The 19,718-nt window shown below is 34.4% G+C and overlaps 1 protein-coding gene and 1 long non-coding RNA gene across 7 annotated transcripts in view; both read right to left on the bottom strand.

The window, feature by feature from the left end:
- The window catches only part of LOC147073085 (uncharacterized), a 692,917-nt gene that overhangs the window by 11,372 nt on the left and 661,827 nt on the right, over window positions 1-19,718 (bottom strand). The gene's annotated exons all lie outside the window — the stretch shown is intronic.
- The window catches only part of Doa (CDC like kinase darkener of apricot), a 66,536-nt gene continuing 47,167 nt past the window's right edge, over window positions 350-19,718 (bottom strand). For 2 of the 6 annotated variants that reach the window (XM_085945218.1, XM_085945222.1), the window contains exons 2-11: window positions 18,726-18,804; window positions 17,451-17,517; window positions 13,466-13,579; window positions 11,978-12,068; window positions 10,865-11,035; window positions 8,504-8,633; window positions 7,925-8,069; window positions 6,641-6,746; window positions 3,463-3,610; window positions 350-1,572 (exon numbers count right to left, since the gene is read on the bottom strand). In XM_085945218.1, coding sequence (XP_085801344.1) covers window positions 1,520-1,572; window positions 3,463-3,610; window positions 6,641-6,746; window positions 7,925-8,069; window positions 8,504-8,633; window positions 10,865-11,035; window positions 11,978-12,068; window positions 13,466-13,579; window positions 17,451-17,517; window positions 18,726-18,804 — 1,104 coding nt within the window. In that variant the 3' untranslated portion in view covers window positions 350-1,519. Of the gene's footprint in view, window positions 1,589-3,462; window positions 3,614-6,640; window positions 6,747-7,924; window positions 8,070-8,503; window positions 8,634-10,864; window positions 11,036-11,977; window positions 12,069-13,465; window positions 13,580-17,450; window positions 17,518-18,725; window positions 18,805-19,718 lie in introns of all 6 variants that reach the window. The other 4 variants (XM_085945217.1, XM_085945221.1, XM_085945219.1 and 1 more) reach the window with 3 other exon arrangements.

Raw genomic sequence — 19,718 nt, 5'->3', positions numbered from 1 at the left:
TCACTCGCGAGTCATAAAAAGGATGAAGAAGAAAAAAAAACATGTATATAAACACAAAAAAATAATTTAAAAAAAAAATGATAATTTGACACACTCCAGTAAAAGTACAGGTGTTTATACTTTTCGCAGTATTTCAAAATAGCATTACCTACTTAATCTAAGCAAGGCATTTTTTTACAAATAATAAAAATGTAATTTGATTTAACATGTGGGCCCCACGTTCAGGGGTACAACGATGACAATAATTATAATAATTCACGTTACTAAGCAAAATCACAGATAGGCTTCGCACCCTATCTTTCAATGAGCCGACTGACTATGCACTCACATATATCATTAAGTATAGCCGGAAGGTAAAACTGTTTATATTTTATCATAGCATTCTCACATTCTAAATAACACAAACATAATTTTAAAGAAAGTTTCGTCCACTTTTAATTCATTTTTAAAATATCCCACAAGCTCTCGCGAACATCACTGAGTTGACTTCATTATAATCCGATAAAATATATTCACAGGGACAATACTACATTAGATCAGTTATCTGATGTAAATTCACTATAATTTTAGGCGATCGATGAAATTAGGCCAATAATAAATTAATAAGATTTCCCCTGTTGTGAATATATTAATGTATAAATAGGTAACCAGCGCTTGACACCGAAACAATTTCAACGAATACTTTACTCCGAGAAAACTTCTTAAAAATAATTGGCGGTATTGGCACCGTATTTCAAATAATATTACATCATGGCATTAGATACATTCATTAGACAGCATTATATGATTTATCGATTAGAGACACGCAAAAATAGATAAGAAAGACGGATCGAATACTTTTTTTTGATTATTGAATAAGGCAAAAAAGGATCCATATTTCTTCTTTAGGCGATTTTGCCCTGATTATATAAATACAAAAGACAAAACATAAGTGTAATCAGTTTTGTAAAAGTGTCACTTGAATGATAAATTATTGGCAATCATTAGATTAAAAGCATGTCTAATAGTACAACTTCTATACTCCGACCAAAACTTCATATGTCAACGAGTTAGTGCGTAATGTTTTTTGTATTCAAAAAATCTAATTTGAGTGATCAATGACTTCTCAAATACCTATTTTGGACATACAATATTTTTACAACATAAAGATGAGCATTTTGTATAAAATTAACTCAATTTAAGTAAAAATTTAACATACAATATCTATACAAATACACATTACTGTAGTGTGAAATGAAAGAAAGGAAATAGGGGTAGAGAGCCAAAGGTATATAAAACGGTGAGAGTGTTAACTTAATAATTCCTCGGGTGGTTGCTGTGATGTGTCAGAATATAGAAGCTCTACTGTGGCGAATGAATAATATCTTTGCCATTTAACTGAGAGTGAATTATTTAAAATGACTGTGGTGTCAAGCGGCAGGTCCTAACGTAGCCGCCGATGGACGGGTCGTGCGGCAGAACGGGCGAGTCATGTTGAAGAGCAAGGAAAGTAGAGATGCGAGGAGGGCGGCGGCCACTTTCACCTGGACAGGCTGTGCGAACGCTCTCGGTCACCGGTCGCCAACTCCCCACCTGCAACATAATCAAACTGAACATTACACTCAACAAAATTCTTATTTAGCTTTTACATTCAACATCTATATGGATGGAGACATCTCGCAGCATCAATTTCCAACTGAGTCAGTTGACAGTCTCAAATAAAGTAAAGCTAAATGACAAATTCGGAGTCTTTTAATATGGAAAGTGATACCTATCCAATAATACAGACATTAACAAATGATGACTCCGACGTACATTGCTGAATTGTTAAAACTTACCGTTCAAGCCCTTACTCCGCATTGAAAAGGTGTACTAAATAAAAGATTTTAATTAACTATTTTTTTTTATTCAACAAATAATTCACCACACTTAAGAATGAAACTGGGGGGTGTCTTACTTCTTTCAAAAAGATTTTTTCTGTTGGTTATAACATATTTTCCCAGAAGTGTTTTTAAAATTATGTATGTTAAATAAGAGTTATTAAATAATCCTTTTAAATGATCGACACATATGTCATGAATGAGGGACGGCTGAAATTTATTATTTGAATTTTCGATTTGGATATTATATTTTCAGAAAAAAAAGGTAGGTATATAAAATGAAATATATAATTTTGATACGCAGATACCAAGCAATGAAAACGGTAAGGATATATTTCTTTATAATATTGGGTAGTATTAAGAGCTCTCTAGTTTTCTATACACCCATGGTGGCCTATATAGTAGAGCCGTCTCAGAAGCTGTGGGTTGCAGGTTAGATCCGGCAGTTAGCAAATTTTTCAATGTGTGCTTCACGTAGTGCAAGTACCCAATCAGTTGGGGGTGAATGGCTAAAAACTATTCATCAAAAAATTAGTTTATAAAAATACGGAATCCACTCTTCTGTTCACATAATTTTTTTGAAACCCATATCTAAAAACATCGTAATTGACACTAGACTAATAAACTTCTGGCCCATGGAAAACTGATTTTACGATTGCTGATTAATATCATTTTTTCTAAAACTCTTTCTTTAAGCACTAAGCTGCATGGTTGCTTCATCAGTCCTGTGCAGCATCGCTTCGGGACAAGGAAGTGTGGCACTAAAATGTTTGAATACTGACACGTTTATAGCGTCATGTGGAAGGCGGCCGTGCACAAACCGTGGCTGCATATACATGGCGGGTGGAGATGGGGCAACTCAAATCATTGCTGATTCAATATCAAGAATGATAATAAGAAATTAATAGGTGTAATCCATTGAAATGGTTGAGTACGTTTTTTTTTTGAATAAGCTCGTGAATATGTCCACAGAATCAGTAATTAATTGTCTGGATACAAACGTTTAGAATAAAGCCATATTTAGGTACATACAAAACTGTGGTTATTATACATTTTTGAATTATTAATAAGGAACAGTAGAACCTCGATTATTCGGACTAATTGGGGATGACGATAGTCCATATCTGGATAATTGGAAAAAAATTAAAACATCCATCTTATTTTCAGAATAAACATTTTTCTTAAAATCATATGAAACTGATGGATCAAAAAGAAATCCGGATAATTGTGGTTCGGATAATCAAGGTTCTACTGTATAACAATATGGGTGAACGTGAACATAATATATCTGTTGGCGAAAGGAAGAGGACGATAAGTCTTAAAATTCGAAAAATGACTTAAAGATCGCAAATGAACCATAATACATAATGCACAAATGAGAAAAAATCTAAGTCGAATCAACACCTCTGGATTACTAAATTCCATACAGAAACATTGGAGTGCCCATACAAAATGGTCTAAAAATTAATCTTCCTTCGGTTGTCCTTAAAAGTAACGGTTCAAGACTGAACGCCTTCCTTTCGCACACAGATATGTACCCAGATGGTACACAAGGCCACAGTACGAGAAGGTGCAAATATAAAATATTATATTGAATACAAACCTAATCTCTGGTGTGGTGGAATGCGTTGGAAGAAAGGATGTCTAAGAGCTTCTTTGAGCGTGATTCTCTCGGACGGGCGGTACTCCAGCATCCTGCCTACCAGTTCCAGCAGCTGCCGATGCTCTTCATCTTCACTCTCCAAGTATCTCTGCTGGGACAATGTAACACATATATATTACATATCAAATTATTAATGTTGGCCTATTCTATTCTAACTTACAAACTCTATAATAAATTCTGCTATTTTTATCTCGATGAGGTCCTGATAAATATTACACAGAACAAGCGTGAAGCTTACAACAAATAAATCTGCAATGTGTAATGACTTGTAGCTAATTTAATCATTAGTCTTAGTAATTTTATCATCAGCTTAACACTTTACGGTCCGGGAACGCCACATTGGCGTCCTTATCGAGCCGAACGTTACGATCCGGCGACGCCAATGTGGTGTTTTGACTTACGCATATCTTTACTGTGAAAAATAAATATGAAATTTAATATTTGGTTGCAAGATCTATCGACAGATGGTTGAATGACATGTGCAAGAAGTAAAATCACGATGGAAAAAAAAATATTTCGGGGTTTTTACAGAGATGGCGGACGTAATACCATTCAGTATTTTTTTGTACCTATACCATTTTTTTAATTAGTTACAAGCCCGTTTCTAAGCGGGTGAATCAAGAGACATAAACAAAAAAGGTAATAAACACTCAATGTTATATTCCAGTGTCGTCACTTCAACTTCGAAATTTAATTGTCGACCCTTTTCAGTGGCAGTCAACCATTTATGAACCTGCATTGGTTTTTTAAAAAATGAACGCGATTTTTAGCTATGAAATTGCGTGCTATTTGATATTTTGTCTTTAATGGTTTACTACCCATGAAACGTCCACCATGCTTCATCATCCATGATAGAAATTTTAACTTGAAAATGAGAACAGTTATAAATGTGAACTTGTATCGCGTTGTCATTTTCGTTCGCTTTTTTCGGGAGATTATTGCTTGTGTAACTGCATAAATAATAGCTATTATTATTTATATTTGTTGCACTAATTTCATTGAAAAAATAATTAACCTAAGTATATTTTAGCTAGGATATATATTTTTTATTAGTTTTATCTCCAAAAAAACTTTTTAAAATGGAGGACCAATCGTTTTTAGAGGAAAACTATGCGGATTGTATGTCAGATATTCCCAGGGACTGTGAAGATATCGGAGATTTTAGTGATATTGAAACAGACTCATTTGCTCCTTTGAGAACAAGCCCACGTACAACATATTTCGCGAGTGATTCTGAGGATTCAGAAACTGAGGCCGACAATGATGGAACGATGATGATCCGCCGAGAGAGAACAAGCCATTTGAAGGATTATCAGGAGTAACATTTGACACTGATAATTTAAGTCCTGAAGCTAAATCTAAAAAATGAGTGGACATAACCATGTCGGAGTTAAAAAAGTGGTTCGGTTTGGTGATAATAATGGGCATTGTCAGAAAAGCGACTCAGTCTTATTGGTCGACAAATCCACTTATTCCACGTAAGCGGTTTTTCAAATATTGCGTTATTTACATTTCACTAATAATGAAAAATGAAATTTCACGATTTTTTGTTGAACATAAAGTTTGGATCGAGGATATACAGACATCTGAATCAATTGATGTTGCGGAAACGCATGCACCTTCTACATCTTCTGATACAGATTCAACCCATAAAACCAGTTCACCTACTTCATTACAAAGACTCTCTGGCAGTATAAAACAACATCAAATATCTCCGCAATTTTCAGTCACAATCAAATATTTCCGGGGATTTCCGCAACTAATAAACGTTTAAGAAGAAAGTGTAAAGTGTGTACCTCACATAAACTTCGAAAAGAACCTATTGACATGTCCAAAGAGTGTAAAGTACCTCTACATCTACATATTGGTAATTGCTTTTTTTCGTATCAAAAAAGTGTATTAGTTGTTAGTTCATTTACATTCATAGTTTTATACTATTTCAAATAATTTCAGTTTTAGTGTTTAATTTGTTTTAAATCTACTCGTACACTATATTATTATGTGCCAATAATTATTTCATGCCTAGCCAGTTATCTAAAGGTATTATCCATAAGATTGAGTGTTGATTCAAATATTTTTGTGGAATATGGATGTTTGTTTTACAATTTATTGCTCTAAGATTTTGTTATATGATTTTTTTACGCACGCCTCTGCACTGTTATTGGATTGTCTCGATTCCTACAAAAATACCAAATTGTAATAAGCGGTGGGAATGTATATGCGTGCATTTTATTTAATTGAATTTACGCGAAAATATGCACGCCACTGCACTACCTCTATCGGCTAGCTAAGCCATAAAACTCGTAAAACCAATAAATCAGTAAATAAGTGTTTATTTTTAAACACTCACAGTTTGTGTGAAGTCTTTGTTATTTTATTATATTTGATAATCAGAGATATGAGTAGTAGCGCTAAAAATGAATTGATACGTATTCTATAGCGGTGTAAAACATTTTATATTTGAATATTTTATTACATTTTTTAATTAAAAAATAATATATTGTGATTGCTTTATATCAATAGGCGGTTTCCTTTACATTATATTTAACAAATTGAACTAATCTAATAACATATAATAAACAATTTACAAAAAATTTACAAATTATATACTTTACCTTTATGGAACGCGGGCCAGAGGTTGACAAGTGTTGAATAAATGACACAATTTGATGCATTGATATATTTTAAGTATTTTCTGAAAATTTTATTGAAATATATCAATAGGTTCAAAAGTTATATCATTTTTAACTTCGTGATCGAAATTTGTTGATTTTCATTAAAAAATACCGGATATTGGTGTAGGTACGTCGCGAAAATTCGCGGACCGTATAGTGTTAATTTCCTTCCATATCTTTCAGCAATAACATAATACCATTACGGTTCAGGAAAAATTAGGCAAGATTTGAAATAATATTTTATTTATGTTTTTGCTCTTTGATTGGGCATGTTCACTATTTTATTTCATTTAGGACCGTAGGGCCCCTTTAAAAAGTATTTATTTTTTAATCCATTGGCATATTTAATTTAAATCTGTCATTTCTAGTTATACACTAAATGCAATGGGTTTTACAGTCACCGTTTGAAATAATATAAAATGAAGCATCAGAAAGGCACTCACCATTAGTGGTTTACAATTCTCTCTAACGTATCGTCCAGCCGAACTCTTTTCGTCCCAATACAACGCTCCGTGATAGAAATATCTCGTTCTAGTTTTGCGGGCCATTCTGGAAATTAAAAATAAAAACAATTATAATAACAATTTGCTTCATGCTATTTAATGCTATCAGCCATTGAATCTAAAAATGAATATGAATAGTAAAAAAAATAACAAATTACCATGATCGATGGGCCTCCACAGAGTGGAGGTTGTATTAAAAGATTTTTTACGAGGAATAGTAATAAGGTTATTCGGTCCAAGCTATTGGGTCCTTGGATCGAATACACAATGAAAATCATTTAAACCCGATCATCAAATTTATACAAATTATGATTTCTACACCAAAACGAAGGAAATTGTACTCCACAGTGTAGTCCGGAAGTTATCTTATTTATGAGAAATGTAGCCATTCGCTCAATCAATAAGATTCATGCAGTGCACCCAAAGATAACTGGATAAATATGGAGATTCTCAAAAGGTGTCGATTAGCATAGTTGCTTTCACAGTTAAATTAACCCTGTGTCTAAGACATATGACATTACTGTTAATGAAGCGATAATTTATATCCACGACTAGCTTTTATAAGTAATCACTGTTCATATGAGCATCTTCTGGGGCTAAGGATTGGCAGCAGTGAGATGTCTGACCTGTTTACGGCAGATCATCATCATCAGCCTGAATCTATCCACTGCTGGATGAAGGCCTCTTCAAGTTGCTTCCACTTCTCTCGGTCCTGTGCATTGCGTTGCCACGTACTTCCGCAGAACTTTATCATTTCATCAATCCAGCGGCCTCTAGGTCTACCTTGTGGACGTTTTGTACTTCTTGGATACCACTGGATGACTAGATTTGTCCAACGATTGTCTCTTCTTCGAGCTATGTGTCCAGCCCATCTCCATTTAAGGCTTTTAATAAACTCTATTACATCGCAAACCCTTGTCTGCTTCCTTATCCACTCATTCCTCTTTTTGTCCTTTCGCGTTATGCCCAGCATGCACCTCTCCATACCACGTTGTGCTACTCTAAGTTTCTGGATTTCTCTTTTACTTAGGGTCCATGTTTCACACGCATATGTCATCACGGGAAGCACACACTGGTTGAACACTTTGCGCTTTAGGCACAGTGGAAGGTCACTTTTACTTTACGGCAGATATTCTTCATTTTACTTCGAGTTTCCCATTTTCTTGAGTAACATTAGAACCCAGTTAGGTAAAGTGGTTAGTGATGAATTTGCAAGTTACAAACCTGTATGGAATAGTTCCTAATATCCTCTGCATCATGGCAAGATGTTCTCTGTTGTCGTGTGTCTGGAAGAGTGTTGTGCCGTGGTACAGCTCGAATATGATGCACCCAATCGACCACACGTCGCACGGCTGCGCCCAGCCCAATTCTAAACGGAGAATTAACAATAACTAAAGTCCAGTCTACACATGCCATGAGACATAAATAATTTTACAGAATAATCAATTATCAAATAACGGGTTTCACCTTTCGGCATCTTCAGGCACTTTGTATAACATCTCAGTTGTTAAGAAATTTCAGCATGATTATTGTTTACATTGGTAACTTAAAGATGGTTGTGGGTGCAAGTCCCATTTGGTGCTAATATTGTATAAGTGTGGTTAAAAATTGTAAGTTGTGATTTTTCATTATCTGTACGAAAACTAATTTTAACCTTATGTAAACTAATGAAGTGCGGTCCTAGCACATAAATCTCAAAGCGCAAATGTGAATCTTGCCTTCATTATGAAATGACTGACATCAAATTACACATTAGCTGCCAACCTCACTTTCACATACAGAAACTCCTCAGTGTACACATACCTAATATAACTTCAGGTGCCCTATAATGTCTAGTGGAGACAATGGTGCTGTGGTGCTCCGAGTCAAAGGTGGCGCTGCCAAAGTCTATTAATCTTACGTCACTCCGCTTCACTCGTCTCAGGTCTCTTTTCTGGAAATAATAAGATTTCATTACAATCGGGATGGTAAAGATAATTTGAGTACTTCCTTACTACTACTTCATGCTGTCACACAAGAGGACAACATGACATGAAGTGCACTGACCCTACAGCGCGTAGATTACTATTGTGGTATCACCGTTTGACAGTGGCAACGAGGAAGATTTGCGATGGTAACAAAATGTCGATTTGTGTTGTTATTAGCAATGAACATATTTCTTTATAAGTTCAGGTAAACGTTGAATGTTAAAGTCACTTGGTATTGAATATTCGCCACTTGTATTTTTTAAGGTAAGTCTTCGTAAGTGAAAAAGCCCACAGGTGTGGAATTTGAAAAGTATTACGAGGCATTGGTCAACGACATGGCCCTATATCCTGAAGTGGGCCTCCAGGCCAGGATCTTTGCCGGCCCCCCTACCTATCGCTAAAGTTAAAGGCAGTTTGACGCTCTACAGTGGCCAAATGGTGTTTGAGGTCAAATGAAATTCAGTGTATTTTTTAGCGTTTTTTTAACACATTGAACTATGGAGTTGTCGAGTATCATCAACAAAAAATTGCATCGTACAACCATATATTTGAAAATGATAATAACTCCAAAAGTAAAATAGTGCCTTTTTTACTTTTAGAGCAAATAAATTTAAGATCCGTGTTTATCTCATTTATCTGGTCGCTAGAGCCCTGTTAGCCCCCCCCCTGTTGTCGGGGCTATGGTCAACATACACCACTCTGAAAATGTAATAACAAAGTAGTGAGATGTTTGCCATATGTTATCTCAGAAAGCCTATATATATGTAGATCGATGGTACTTTTTTTAACTCGCACATCCCTTCCACCCTGCCAGATTGTATTTTAGTTGAGTGGTCACGCCACTTGAAAAATTGATGAGTATGCCCTATGGGTTTTACGCCTATGGAGTCTTCGTCACTGCTGTTGGGTGAAGGAAGGCTGGCTATAATGACCGACACCGAACAGTTGAGCAGTGTCTCGAGGCTGACATTCAAAAGAGAATATATTACATCGGTGGAGCCAGTATAATCTTTTAATTTCAGGGATTAAAATGAATATGCATGCATACGCTTTATTATTTGGCAGTCACCCAATTATATTTTCAATCTTATGGATGTTTTTGAGGGGGCGCATTTGGAAGACTACAAGTATTCTGCAGACAGCCCACTCCGCTGACTTCTACGAGTCACAATTTTATCGGAAGATAGTGAAGAAAATGATATCTAACTATCTATCTAATGATTTTTGCATATATGAAATCATAGAGGGTCATTTGTAAATTCACCAGTATAATTTATAGGAGTCATCATATAAATGTTAGGCAATAAAACTCCAGATAAGCTTTTAGATTTTTTAAATAGCTGACTTGTGATTTCAGTCTTACACAGTTCCTACTGAAAATATAAACCGTATCGCTTCGGCTTCTTTATGAATTTCAATAACAGTTACCCTTCGTCAGACAATTCCTATCTCAGTGCCCTCGAATAGGGGTGTGTACATAATAATACTAATTCGTGTCGGCATCTAGAACAGGTCCACTACTTTTATCTAACTATTTATTTTATCTATCTAGCTTTAGCTAAACTACACTCAGTAGCATGGAGTATAGTAAACACGAACAAAAGGTATACTTAATAATGGAAATGACAATGGATGTATGTATTAAGTATGTATTATAATAAACGGTGTCATCGACAACAGTGTTCTTCAACGTATTAACACCTGTGGCCACCAGAGTGACATCAGAAGATAGCTTGATCAGCTTTTTTTCTCACGAGGATCAAGTGCGCATGATTTAATATCTTTCCAAAAAGGGATTATTAATCCAGAGGTTGAAGATCCACCTTTACATGTGTCTTAATTAAAAGATAAATATTTACTAAAGTTTTCAGCCAACGCTTTTAAATGTTGGCTTATGATATTGAATATGACTTTCTGGTTAATATCAGTAGCATTCAAAAATTCTCCCAGCATTTCATCTAGTGCGAATTCCCCAAATCGTGTAGCGATACAGTCGGTTGATGTGATGTGATGGTGAAAGCTTTCGAGTATCGGTAATAAATTCTTGCGGACCACCGGTTGAAGAACACTGATCTACAATATTAACAGATTGTCATATACCAGTTAAATTAAAATGATGTACTCCACTCTCCGTTGTGACAAGTAGTCCTATACCTGAATACTTAAAATAAAAGTCAAAGTAGGATTGATTGGTTACCTTATCTGGATTGTATATAGTTTCATAGTCGGAGTCTACGAATAGGATGTTTTCTGGTTTGAGATCGGTGTGCGTGAGCTGATGCTGATGCAGGAAGAGGACAGAGTAGATGAGCTGGTACGCGATGTGTCGCACGTGCTCGATCGGGTAGCCCTGGTAATTGTTATCTTTCTGCAAACACACACACCATAAAATTAATAACACAGTCAATAAATAGAAAAACCAGAACAAGCAGCCTTTCAAGTAAATATTTTGAACTTCGATATGGTTTTATCTATAGCCATTTTGAAAGTTATGTACATAAAACTAAAACCCTTCAAATTTTTTAAATCTTCATAATAATAATAACACTTTTTTTAAAAATCATATTCGAGTAGGTTCTCAGTGAAACATGGTAAAATGATTCCATCTATTAATTATAACTTTTAATTTATTGAGCGCCAACAGATGTCATTGATAGATATGCAAAGATCGCAGCAAACAATGGGAACGTGTCTCTCCTCACAAAACACCTGCATGAACGCGGACTTGACCACGACGACAAAATAACTGCACTACTTAATATACTATCAAAATCTGGTTGGAAAAGGTCTGACTTCTCACTTTTAGAGGAAATCAATTTATGACTAAGTAAAGTCTAGCATAGTGTCAGCGATCTCACTACATAATGCTAACACTCTCACTAACGATCTTACTAATGCTCTCACTCAGCTTCATATTGTTAACAGGTACATAGAGTACAGAGTGGCTACATTATCTGGTATGTACATATTAATTAAAAATAATTAGACTTTGGATATAATTATATCAGTATTTGGCACACTTTTCCTTATGTGGCTCATGAATAATAAATTATAAAATGGATAAATATTGACCCTACTGATAAAAAAGTTGTGTATTAATTACTGCTATAGGTATTCCTTCAACTATACTACAACCAACTATGTCGATTTTTAGACAGACGGTCGACAGACTTTCTTCTCCAAATAGTTCTGAGGCTGTATAGTGAAGATGACGAATGGTGGAGAATTGCCTAGAGTATGAATGGATATCTTGTCTCCAGTAATAAGAATACATAACCGAAGAAGGGTAAATAGTGTGATGTGTGCTTACCAGGAAATCAAATACACTACGTCCCAGCATCTCGAACGCTATGCACATGTGCCCGTGGTACTCAAACCAGTCAAGCATCTTTACGCACAAACTGGAAACACAAAATAAAACAATGTCAATTACAACGGTGTTAATTGGAAACAAATCACTGCTAATGATAGAAAATTTAATGCATAAAAATGGTTATTAACATTTTTCAGGAATATACCACATCAGAGGTAACTCATTAAATGCAATGTTAAAGTATTGAACTTAAAAGCTCTACTTTTAATATAATATGAATATCCACATGTGACATGTCTACAGACATTCACTCATGATTTTGTGTTAACCCATTGGAGACAATCGGTGTCAATTTGGCACCGCTGTTGACCAAGTGATTCTGGACAATCGGCGAAAAACGGTATAAATGTTTTATTTTCTACGTGAAACCCTACAAATTTACCTACGTATTTAAACTGAATTGTTTCAATACTTACACAAGTTTTGAATGAATATTAAAATTAGTCATATAATATAAAAGTTGTAGCTGTTTTAGTAAACTCTTGTAAAATTTACTACAAAATTAAATCTGGCTGTTGGTCCAAGATTTTTCCCATATCTGTCTTCAATGGGTTAACATCCTAGATCAGAATTATCAACAGTAGGTAATGTGTAAAATACAAGGAGATAATACATTTATTGTGTCACTAAAATTTAGCTGATTAATAAATTAATGTTCATTCCTGAAAAATTCTTCCAAAGTTGACATTCCGTGTATCGAAATGTACATCAGATTCATGACTATGTCGCCAACCACATAATTGTTGTTTAAAAACATCTATGTACATGAAACCCTCATTCATTGTGACAATGGCCAAGTGCGAATTCGTTATATGGTGATCGATTTTTAATAATGCCATAATATATAATATGCCAGGAATCAACGTACGATCAGATTATTTACAAATTTTACATATTCATACAGGCCAAGAAGGGTATATACTATGTAGATTCTTTTTTGCAACACGGAACACAAGATGAATATTATTTTTCTAGTTTATTGCAGTGTTTTCATATATTAATTTGTTTTGTTTTTAAAAACTCCATTTATTGCGAAATTTCGCTTATCGTGACAGTGTCTAGTCAAATTTGAAGAATAATTTTAAAACTTAAAATTGACTCATTTTGATGTTGCCCTCAACATCCAAATGCATATTATTGAATAGGTCGATTTCATATTAAATTATAAAAATCGGAGGCCGCATTAGTATAATATGCTATATAGTGTATTGTTGTCGCAAAATAACTTAACAGATATTGCACTCTACGGCAACTATATACAACATCAGTCAGTCGGAGACTTGAATCCACAATCCACTGTTGAGCAAGTAACGCAGTGCCAGGCTAGAGCTTAAATAACTTCAGTGTTGAGACTTCACGTTACTATGGATACACAATAGATTCGAGGTCTCCGTTTGTATCAAAGTATATTGGCGCAATACTTACTTTTTACAATCAGGATCTAGGTCTGCGAGTTTTTCCAAAACTATAATCTCCAGTTTGGCTGCATCATAATACTTCTCGACGTTCTTTATTATTTTTAGCGCCATTGTGTGATCTCTGGAAAAGCGAGCGGAAACCATTAGAAACAAAAACAACATCAAAGCGGACAATACAAATGTATTTTTTAAATTTAACTACCGAGTGGGTGTTTATGTCAAATTATTCATTCAGTTCACACTCTTATTTTCTGTAATATAAATTGACATTCTATTCTGCAATTGAGATAAACTAGTTTAAAAAAATTAATTAAGTAAGGCATATTTATGTTTACATTTTGACTACTAGTGGCACTTCTAGTCATCGAAATGATTATTGCTACATGTACAAATTTTGAATAATTCATAACAATATACTTACTGCCAATTTTACTTAGGTTTGTCTTATACCTCAGCTCTTTAAGTAATCATGGTTTCAACAATATAAACATTTATATATAAATAATTAATATTTTCAATGATGCTTGACTTTAAGTGACCCAGTAAGTGCTGCCATGTTGGTTAACAATGGCAAAATACTAATACCCGCAATGATGTGAATCCCTTGACTAGCAAAAACTGCTCTGGAAGTTTGGCATTTCCCCTTTTTATACATTGCATGACATTTCCTCGCGCATTGAAGTATTTATTACCATTGTTTTGTCAGTAAATATAAAAATTGTATTTATTAACAAAGTAAGTATTGAGTAAAAACGGTTTCCTGTGATTGTTTCATAAGAAGAAAAAGTCTCCATAGTGGATATTGTGACTCATTTATGTCAACAACAGATTTATTTTCCAATAAAAATATGAATTATAAAATACGAGGGTGGGTCAATAAGTCCTTAGAAAAGCCGACAGGTGGCGCGAATAGTACTGTAAGCGGTTTGTTTTCATGCAGCGGCACTACCGATTCAGTATGCTGCGAAGTTTCAATCAGATTGGTCGGGTTGTTGTGTTTCTAGTACATTTAAAAAAAAAATTTGCTTGTGGAAAATGGAAAAATGGAAAATGGAGAAAATTGAGTTTAGAGCTGTTATTAAACATTTTAATATAAAAGGGTTAACAGCAAACGAAATAAAAAATGAGTTGGATTTAGTTCACGGCATATCTGCTCCTTCACTTGCAACTATTTATAACTGGTTAAATGAATTTAAACGTGGTCGTACATCAACAAAGGATGAACCACGCTCAGGACGTCCTGTAGAGGTGACTACACCAGAAATGATCAATAAAATCCACGATATGGTGTTAAGTGACCGAAGATTAAAGTTGAGTGAGATAATTGAGGTTACAGGGATCTCAAAAGGTAGCGTCATTTCTATTTTACATGACAAATTGGGCATGAAAAATATTTCTGCAAGATGGGTGCCGCGTTTGCTCACAGTCGACAATAAACGCAATAGGGTGGTGGCCTCTAAAGCCCTGTTGTCGCTCATGCAACGCAATCCGGATGAATTTTTTCGTCGCTTTGTGACTGTAGATGAAACATGGATACACCACTATACTCCCGAGACGAAAGAACAGTCAAAGCAGTGGATTGCGAAGGCAAACCATGTCCAAAGAAGACGAAAACCGTAAAATCAGCTGGTAAGGTTATGGCTACTGTATTTTGGGATGCACGTGAAATTATTTTCGTTGACTATTTGGAAAAAGGAAAAACAATAACAGGGGATTATTATGCATCTTTATTGGACCAGCTAAAAAACAAAATTGAAGAAAAACGGCCTCATTTAAACAGGAAAAAAATCCTCTTTCATCAGGACAATGCCCGTGTTCACACATGTTTACGATCAATGGCTAAAATTGAAGAATTGAAGTTCGAATTGGTCGACCACCCACCGTATTCGCCAGATTTAGCCCCCAGTGACTTTTTCCTTTTCCCAAACTTAAAAAAATGGCTAAGTGGACAACGTTTTTTTTCAAATGAAGAAGTCATCGATCGGACAAATGCTTATTTTGAGGACCTTCCGAAAACTTATTTTTCTGATGGTTTAAAAAAAATTGAGAAACGTCTAACCAAGTGTATTGAGCTCCAAGGAGATTATGTTGAGAAATAAAAAAAAAATACAAAAATAAAAACTGTTTTAATGCTTTTTTCTAAGGAATTATTGACCCACCCTCCTATATTCTGTAAATGTCAAAATTCAATGAGTATTTTTCAAATTAACAAAACTAGAGTAGGATTCGAACCTACAATTATACTATAATGATTGAACAACCTATCGTATCATTTTCCAGATAGATTGAGAGAAAGAAATATTATGTTACAATTATCAAGTATACAGTAGTAAAAAGTACAAAGCAGCTTTAAAAAATATTAGCAAATCAGAGAAGACGATTTAGAAAATGGTAATCCTCCAAGTTAATCCTCAGTAAATTTATCTATTGGTCAATGACAAATATATCATAAATTTTAACAGAAAGTATCCAATTATATCAACATAACAGGTGTATCTCTGCGATACACAAAAGCTATGTAATAATCCCACACAGCAGTCAGTTGATTGAAGATTGGTAGATTGAATGTGTCAAATTACCTGCATAAACTGTGATGAAGTGACTGTACCTAGATAAAATATGAAGAGTCTGACTGGATGATACAATAACTAAAGTCTCACTCATTAAAATCAATGATCTTTTTATCATAATAGGCATAAAGGCAGATGAATCTTTCATATTGTCAATAATTTGATGTAATAATGAATGAAAATTTATACTGATAAAATAACGAGTGAAATATTCATTAATCGTATTTTAATAAAACATTCGCGGACACATGTTAGTGATATGATACATATTAAAATTTTTATTTTGAAATTTTCGATTTAGATACATAGAAATGAGTTAAGTCTCAAGATACGACATCTAATGGAAATATGTTCGCACCGTGACACAACTAGCAGGGAACATATTGTTTTAATCCAAAATACGACTTCTACAAATGTTGTGTCGTATTCCGTTTCACAGTACAGGACGTCTATGGACATTCTGTTATATAACATCTCACAAAATACGTTCACACACGGTTATACGTTTGAGTTGCGCACGCCGCAGCCGCCCGCTCGTCCACTCAGGCTTAACGCTATAGTATAAATCTATAATGGTAATTGAGATATGTATGGTAATACCTACCTTTTAATTTTAATTAACAAGGAATAAAGAGATGAGTAACTAAACTAACTCAAGAAAATAAAATGACATCTGATTTTCACTGTTTTACAATGTAGGGATACATTTTAATTTCATGTTTTTGACTGACCACCGAAATATTAAAGTAGAGACCGAAAAGTTTAACGTGAGGCCTGGTGGGGGCGCTCGTGTTGTATCTTATCTATGGTGTTCGATTTCGAAGTATTGTGAGTATTGCCAGGATTGGAAGATATCATTTCCCACTTCCTTAAATAAGTATATATTTTCGCAAATTTCAAATGATATACATTTTTTTTCAATAACTTAGGATAAATTTTATATGGCAACATTAAAATTTTATGTGTGTTTTGTAGCTGTCATCGCGGCAACTCTTTCGATAACGTTGTTAAAGGGCCGAATGAGTTTATTTTGTCATTTTTCTTCTTCACAGTAGGAGATAAGATGACTTATAATCTTCCTGCTGTCACTTTTCAAAACTTGTGCCATTATTAACACATCTAAATGACTGATACCGCGCACTTATAAGAAACGTCAAATGTGATCAAGGTGAGGGGTATAAATACTGAAATGCTAGAGGGGAACTAGTTCTCTAAGCCGCCCATCACCGCAAACTTTTCGCATTCTAGGACCTGGATCACATATGAACTTAGTCGGATTTTAGTCCGCTTTGTAGAATCTCTCCAATGAAGAGTGAAAGAGATGGGAAGCCGGAGGGGAGACAGGATCTAGTGACACGTTTTACTATCTCGGGTCATGTTTAGCACTTCCAAATAAATATAAGACGGAAAGGGGTGACTTACGTTTCATTATCTTTCACCTCGATGACTTTGCCAAAGGTTCCTTCACCGAGGGTGGTCAAGATCTTATCTGTAAGAGAGCGGTCCAAACAAATTTAATAAAATAATCACACAAACACCACACTGGAGGTGCATAACACGTAAAAGTGTTTATCAAACAAAAAAACTTTAACTCATTTCTGCCCATGAACCAATTCTGAGGAATATAATCTTTCAGCTAATCGAAGGATTATTTCTAATTTTCAATTTAAACGGCAATCAATATTGTAGTGTAAAGAAAAGGTATTAGAATAAACTAACCGCATCATTGTCATAAATTGACCACAGTGAGAAATAAAAAAATCACAATGAATCAATTGTTTTTTTTAGAGAATAAAATCATAAAGCTTCCAACAGAATGTATTAAATTTAATATTAATATGTGAACCACCTCATTTAGTCAATATATTCAAATATATTACGAATATTTGATTGATGATTATGGTATTTTGTATATATACACATCCGTAGACAATTGGGTTCATAAAGCAGAAATTAAAAGAAAAAAACAAATTAAAATTACTCATTCCCTCCAGAATGGCGACTGATTAAAACATGTACATTTCAAAAACAGTAAACTTTCAAGTGAGTGTGTCTCGTAACAAAAAAGTTTTAAAAGACTGGACAAAAACTAATTCACAATAATTTACATTATTTAAAAATATTAACAGGATTATTTGAATTTTTTTAAAAATACACTGAGTTTTATTTTTAGGCAGTATAATTGATAATTCTGCGAGTAGATCTTTTCGCACTAATCATAAAAAAACATGTCTTTCAATTCTATCCCACAAGATAATTTTTATTTTTATCGATCACAATTATTTTCTTCTATAAACAAATACGTTAGCAATAAATAGTTTAGACAGTCTGATAAATTTACAGTACAAATGTAGTATAATTACTCTGATTTATAAAAAATTAAAACTATTGACAAAGTACTCAGTGTTGAGAGATATTCTATGATAGCTGACAATCCATCGCTGGCTTTGATATTAAAATGAAACTCCTTATAAAACATAATCATTTGGACTGTCTTAATTGTAATGACTAAAGTTTAAACTAACTACGAGCGTTGAGAGTAGTATAGGTTTGTATTATAATATTTTGTTGAAAGCGAGGAGACGCGGGTGTTTCACACAAACAAAAAGTGTAAAACGGAAGGCATGGGAATAAACACGCGCCCGCCTTATTGATTACTGTGTTTAATATTTATCTCTTAGTGGTGTGGTCACGAACATCTGTCTCCCATAACATATCCGGGCCAGTAGACGAGGTGGCCATCGTCGTCATCCATCACCACCCTGGCTCTCGAACCCTGGAAGGCGCGGCGACACGCATCGCAGCACGCACAGCACGCAGCCACGCGGAGGCAGCACGACAGCGAGGGCGGCACGTCAGCAGGAAACGGCAGGAATGGGCCGGAGCGAGAGAGCACCAGTGAACCGAGAAGGGCATCGTCCGTCCGTCACAAAACGAGGTCACGAGGAGGAGCGTACCCAACAATCAAACAAGGGAACGGTTGCCCGTCAGACATATGGCTACTACACATAATTTTTTTCATCATCATTGTTTGTTTTATTATTTTCTGGGTGAAGATTTGTTGATGGAAAATTTCTGATACAATGTTAAGTGATTTGAGAACAAGGTGTTATTCCGGGAGCAGGTTCCGTCCTCGGAACTCCTGCTTCCTCATCAAACAATGAAATAATACAATCATCCATCCCCACGGGTGTCGGTTAATTTATCAATGTCTGGATGCTTTTGACATTTGAGTATCATGAACAGAATGTTTGTGAAGTGATGATGATAATGTTTGTAGGAACATATTATAAATATGAAATGTAAATTACATATTTACTGTTCACTTGGTGTGTTAACATAAAAAAGTGCTCAATATAATTTGTAAAGATTATATTGTATAGTGTGAGTGCCTCTTAATATGAAATGAATAATGGGATGTATAATATAATATAGATACATGATTATGATATATGAACAAAAATAATAATATATGATTTAACTATTGCATTGCATTGAATACCAATACCAAATGATTGGATTTAAATATTTGAAAATGATAAAATCAAAAAAACTTTTTATTAAATGGACATACATAAATACTAAATTAAATTACGATATACCTTGAAAAAAAATACCCCACAGATATAATATACTAGTTAAGAATTATTTAAAAAAATATTTTAATAAAAAGTTCCTTAGATTTTATAC

The sequence above is a fragment of the Rhyacophila brunnea genome, unplaced genomic scaffold (genome assembly GCF_057557595.1).
Source record: "Rhyacophila brunnea isolate RB1 unplaced genomic scaffold, BYU_Rbru_1.0 scaffold_18, whole genome shotgun sequence".
Lineage (NCBI taxonomy): Eukaryota > Metazoa > Arthropoda > Insecta > Trichoptera > Rhyacophilidae > Rhyacophila > Rhyacophila brunnea.
This window is presented reverse-complemented; position numbering and strand designations above follow the sequence as displayed.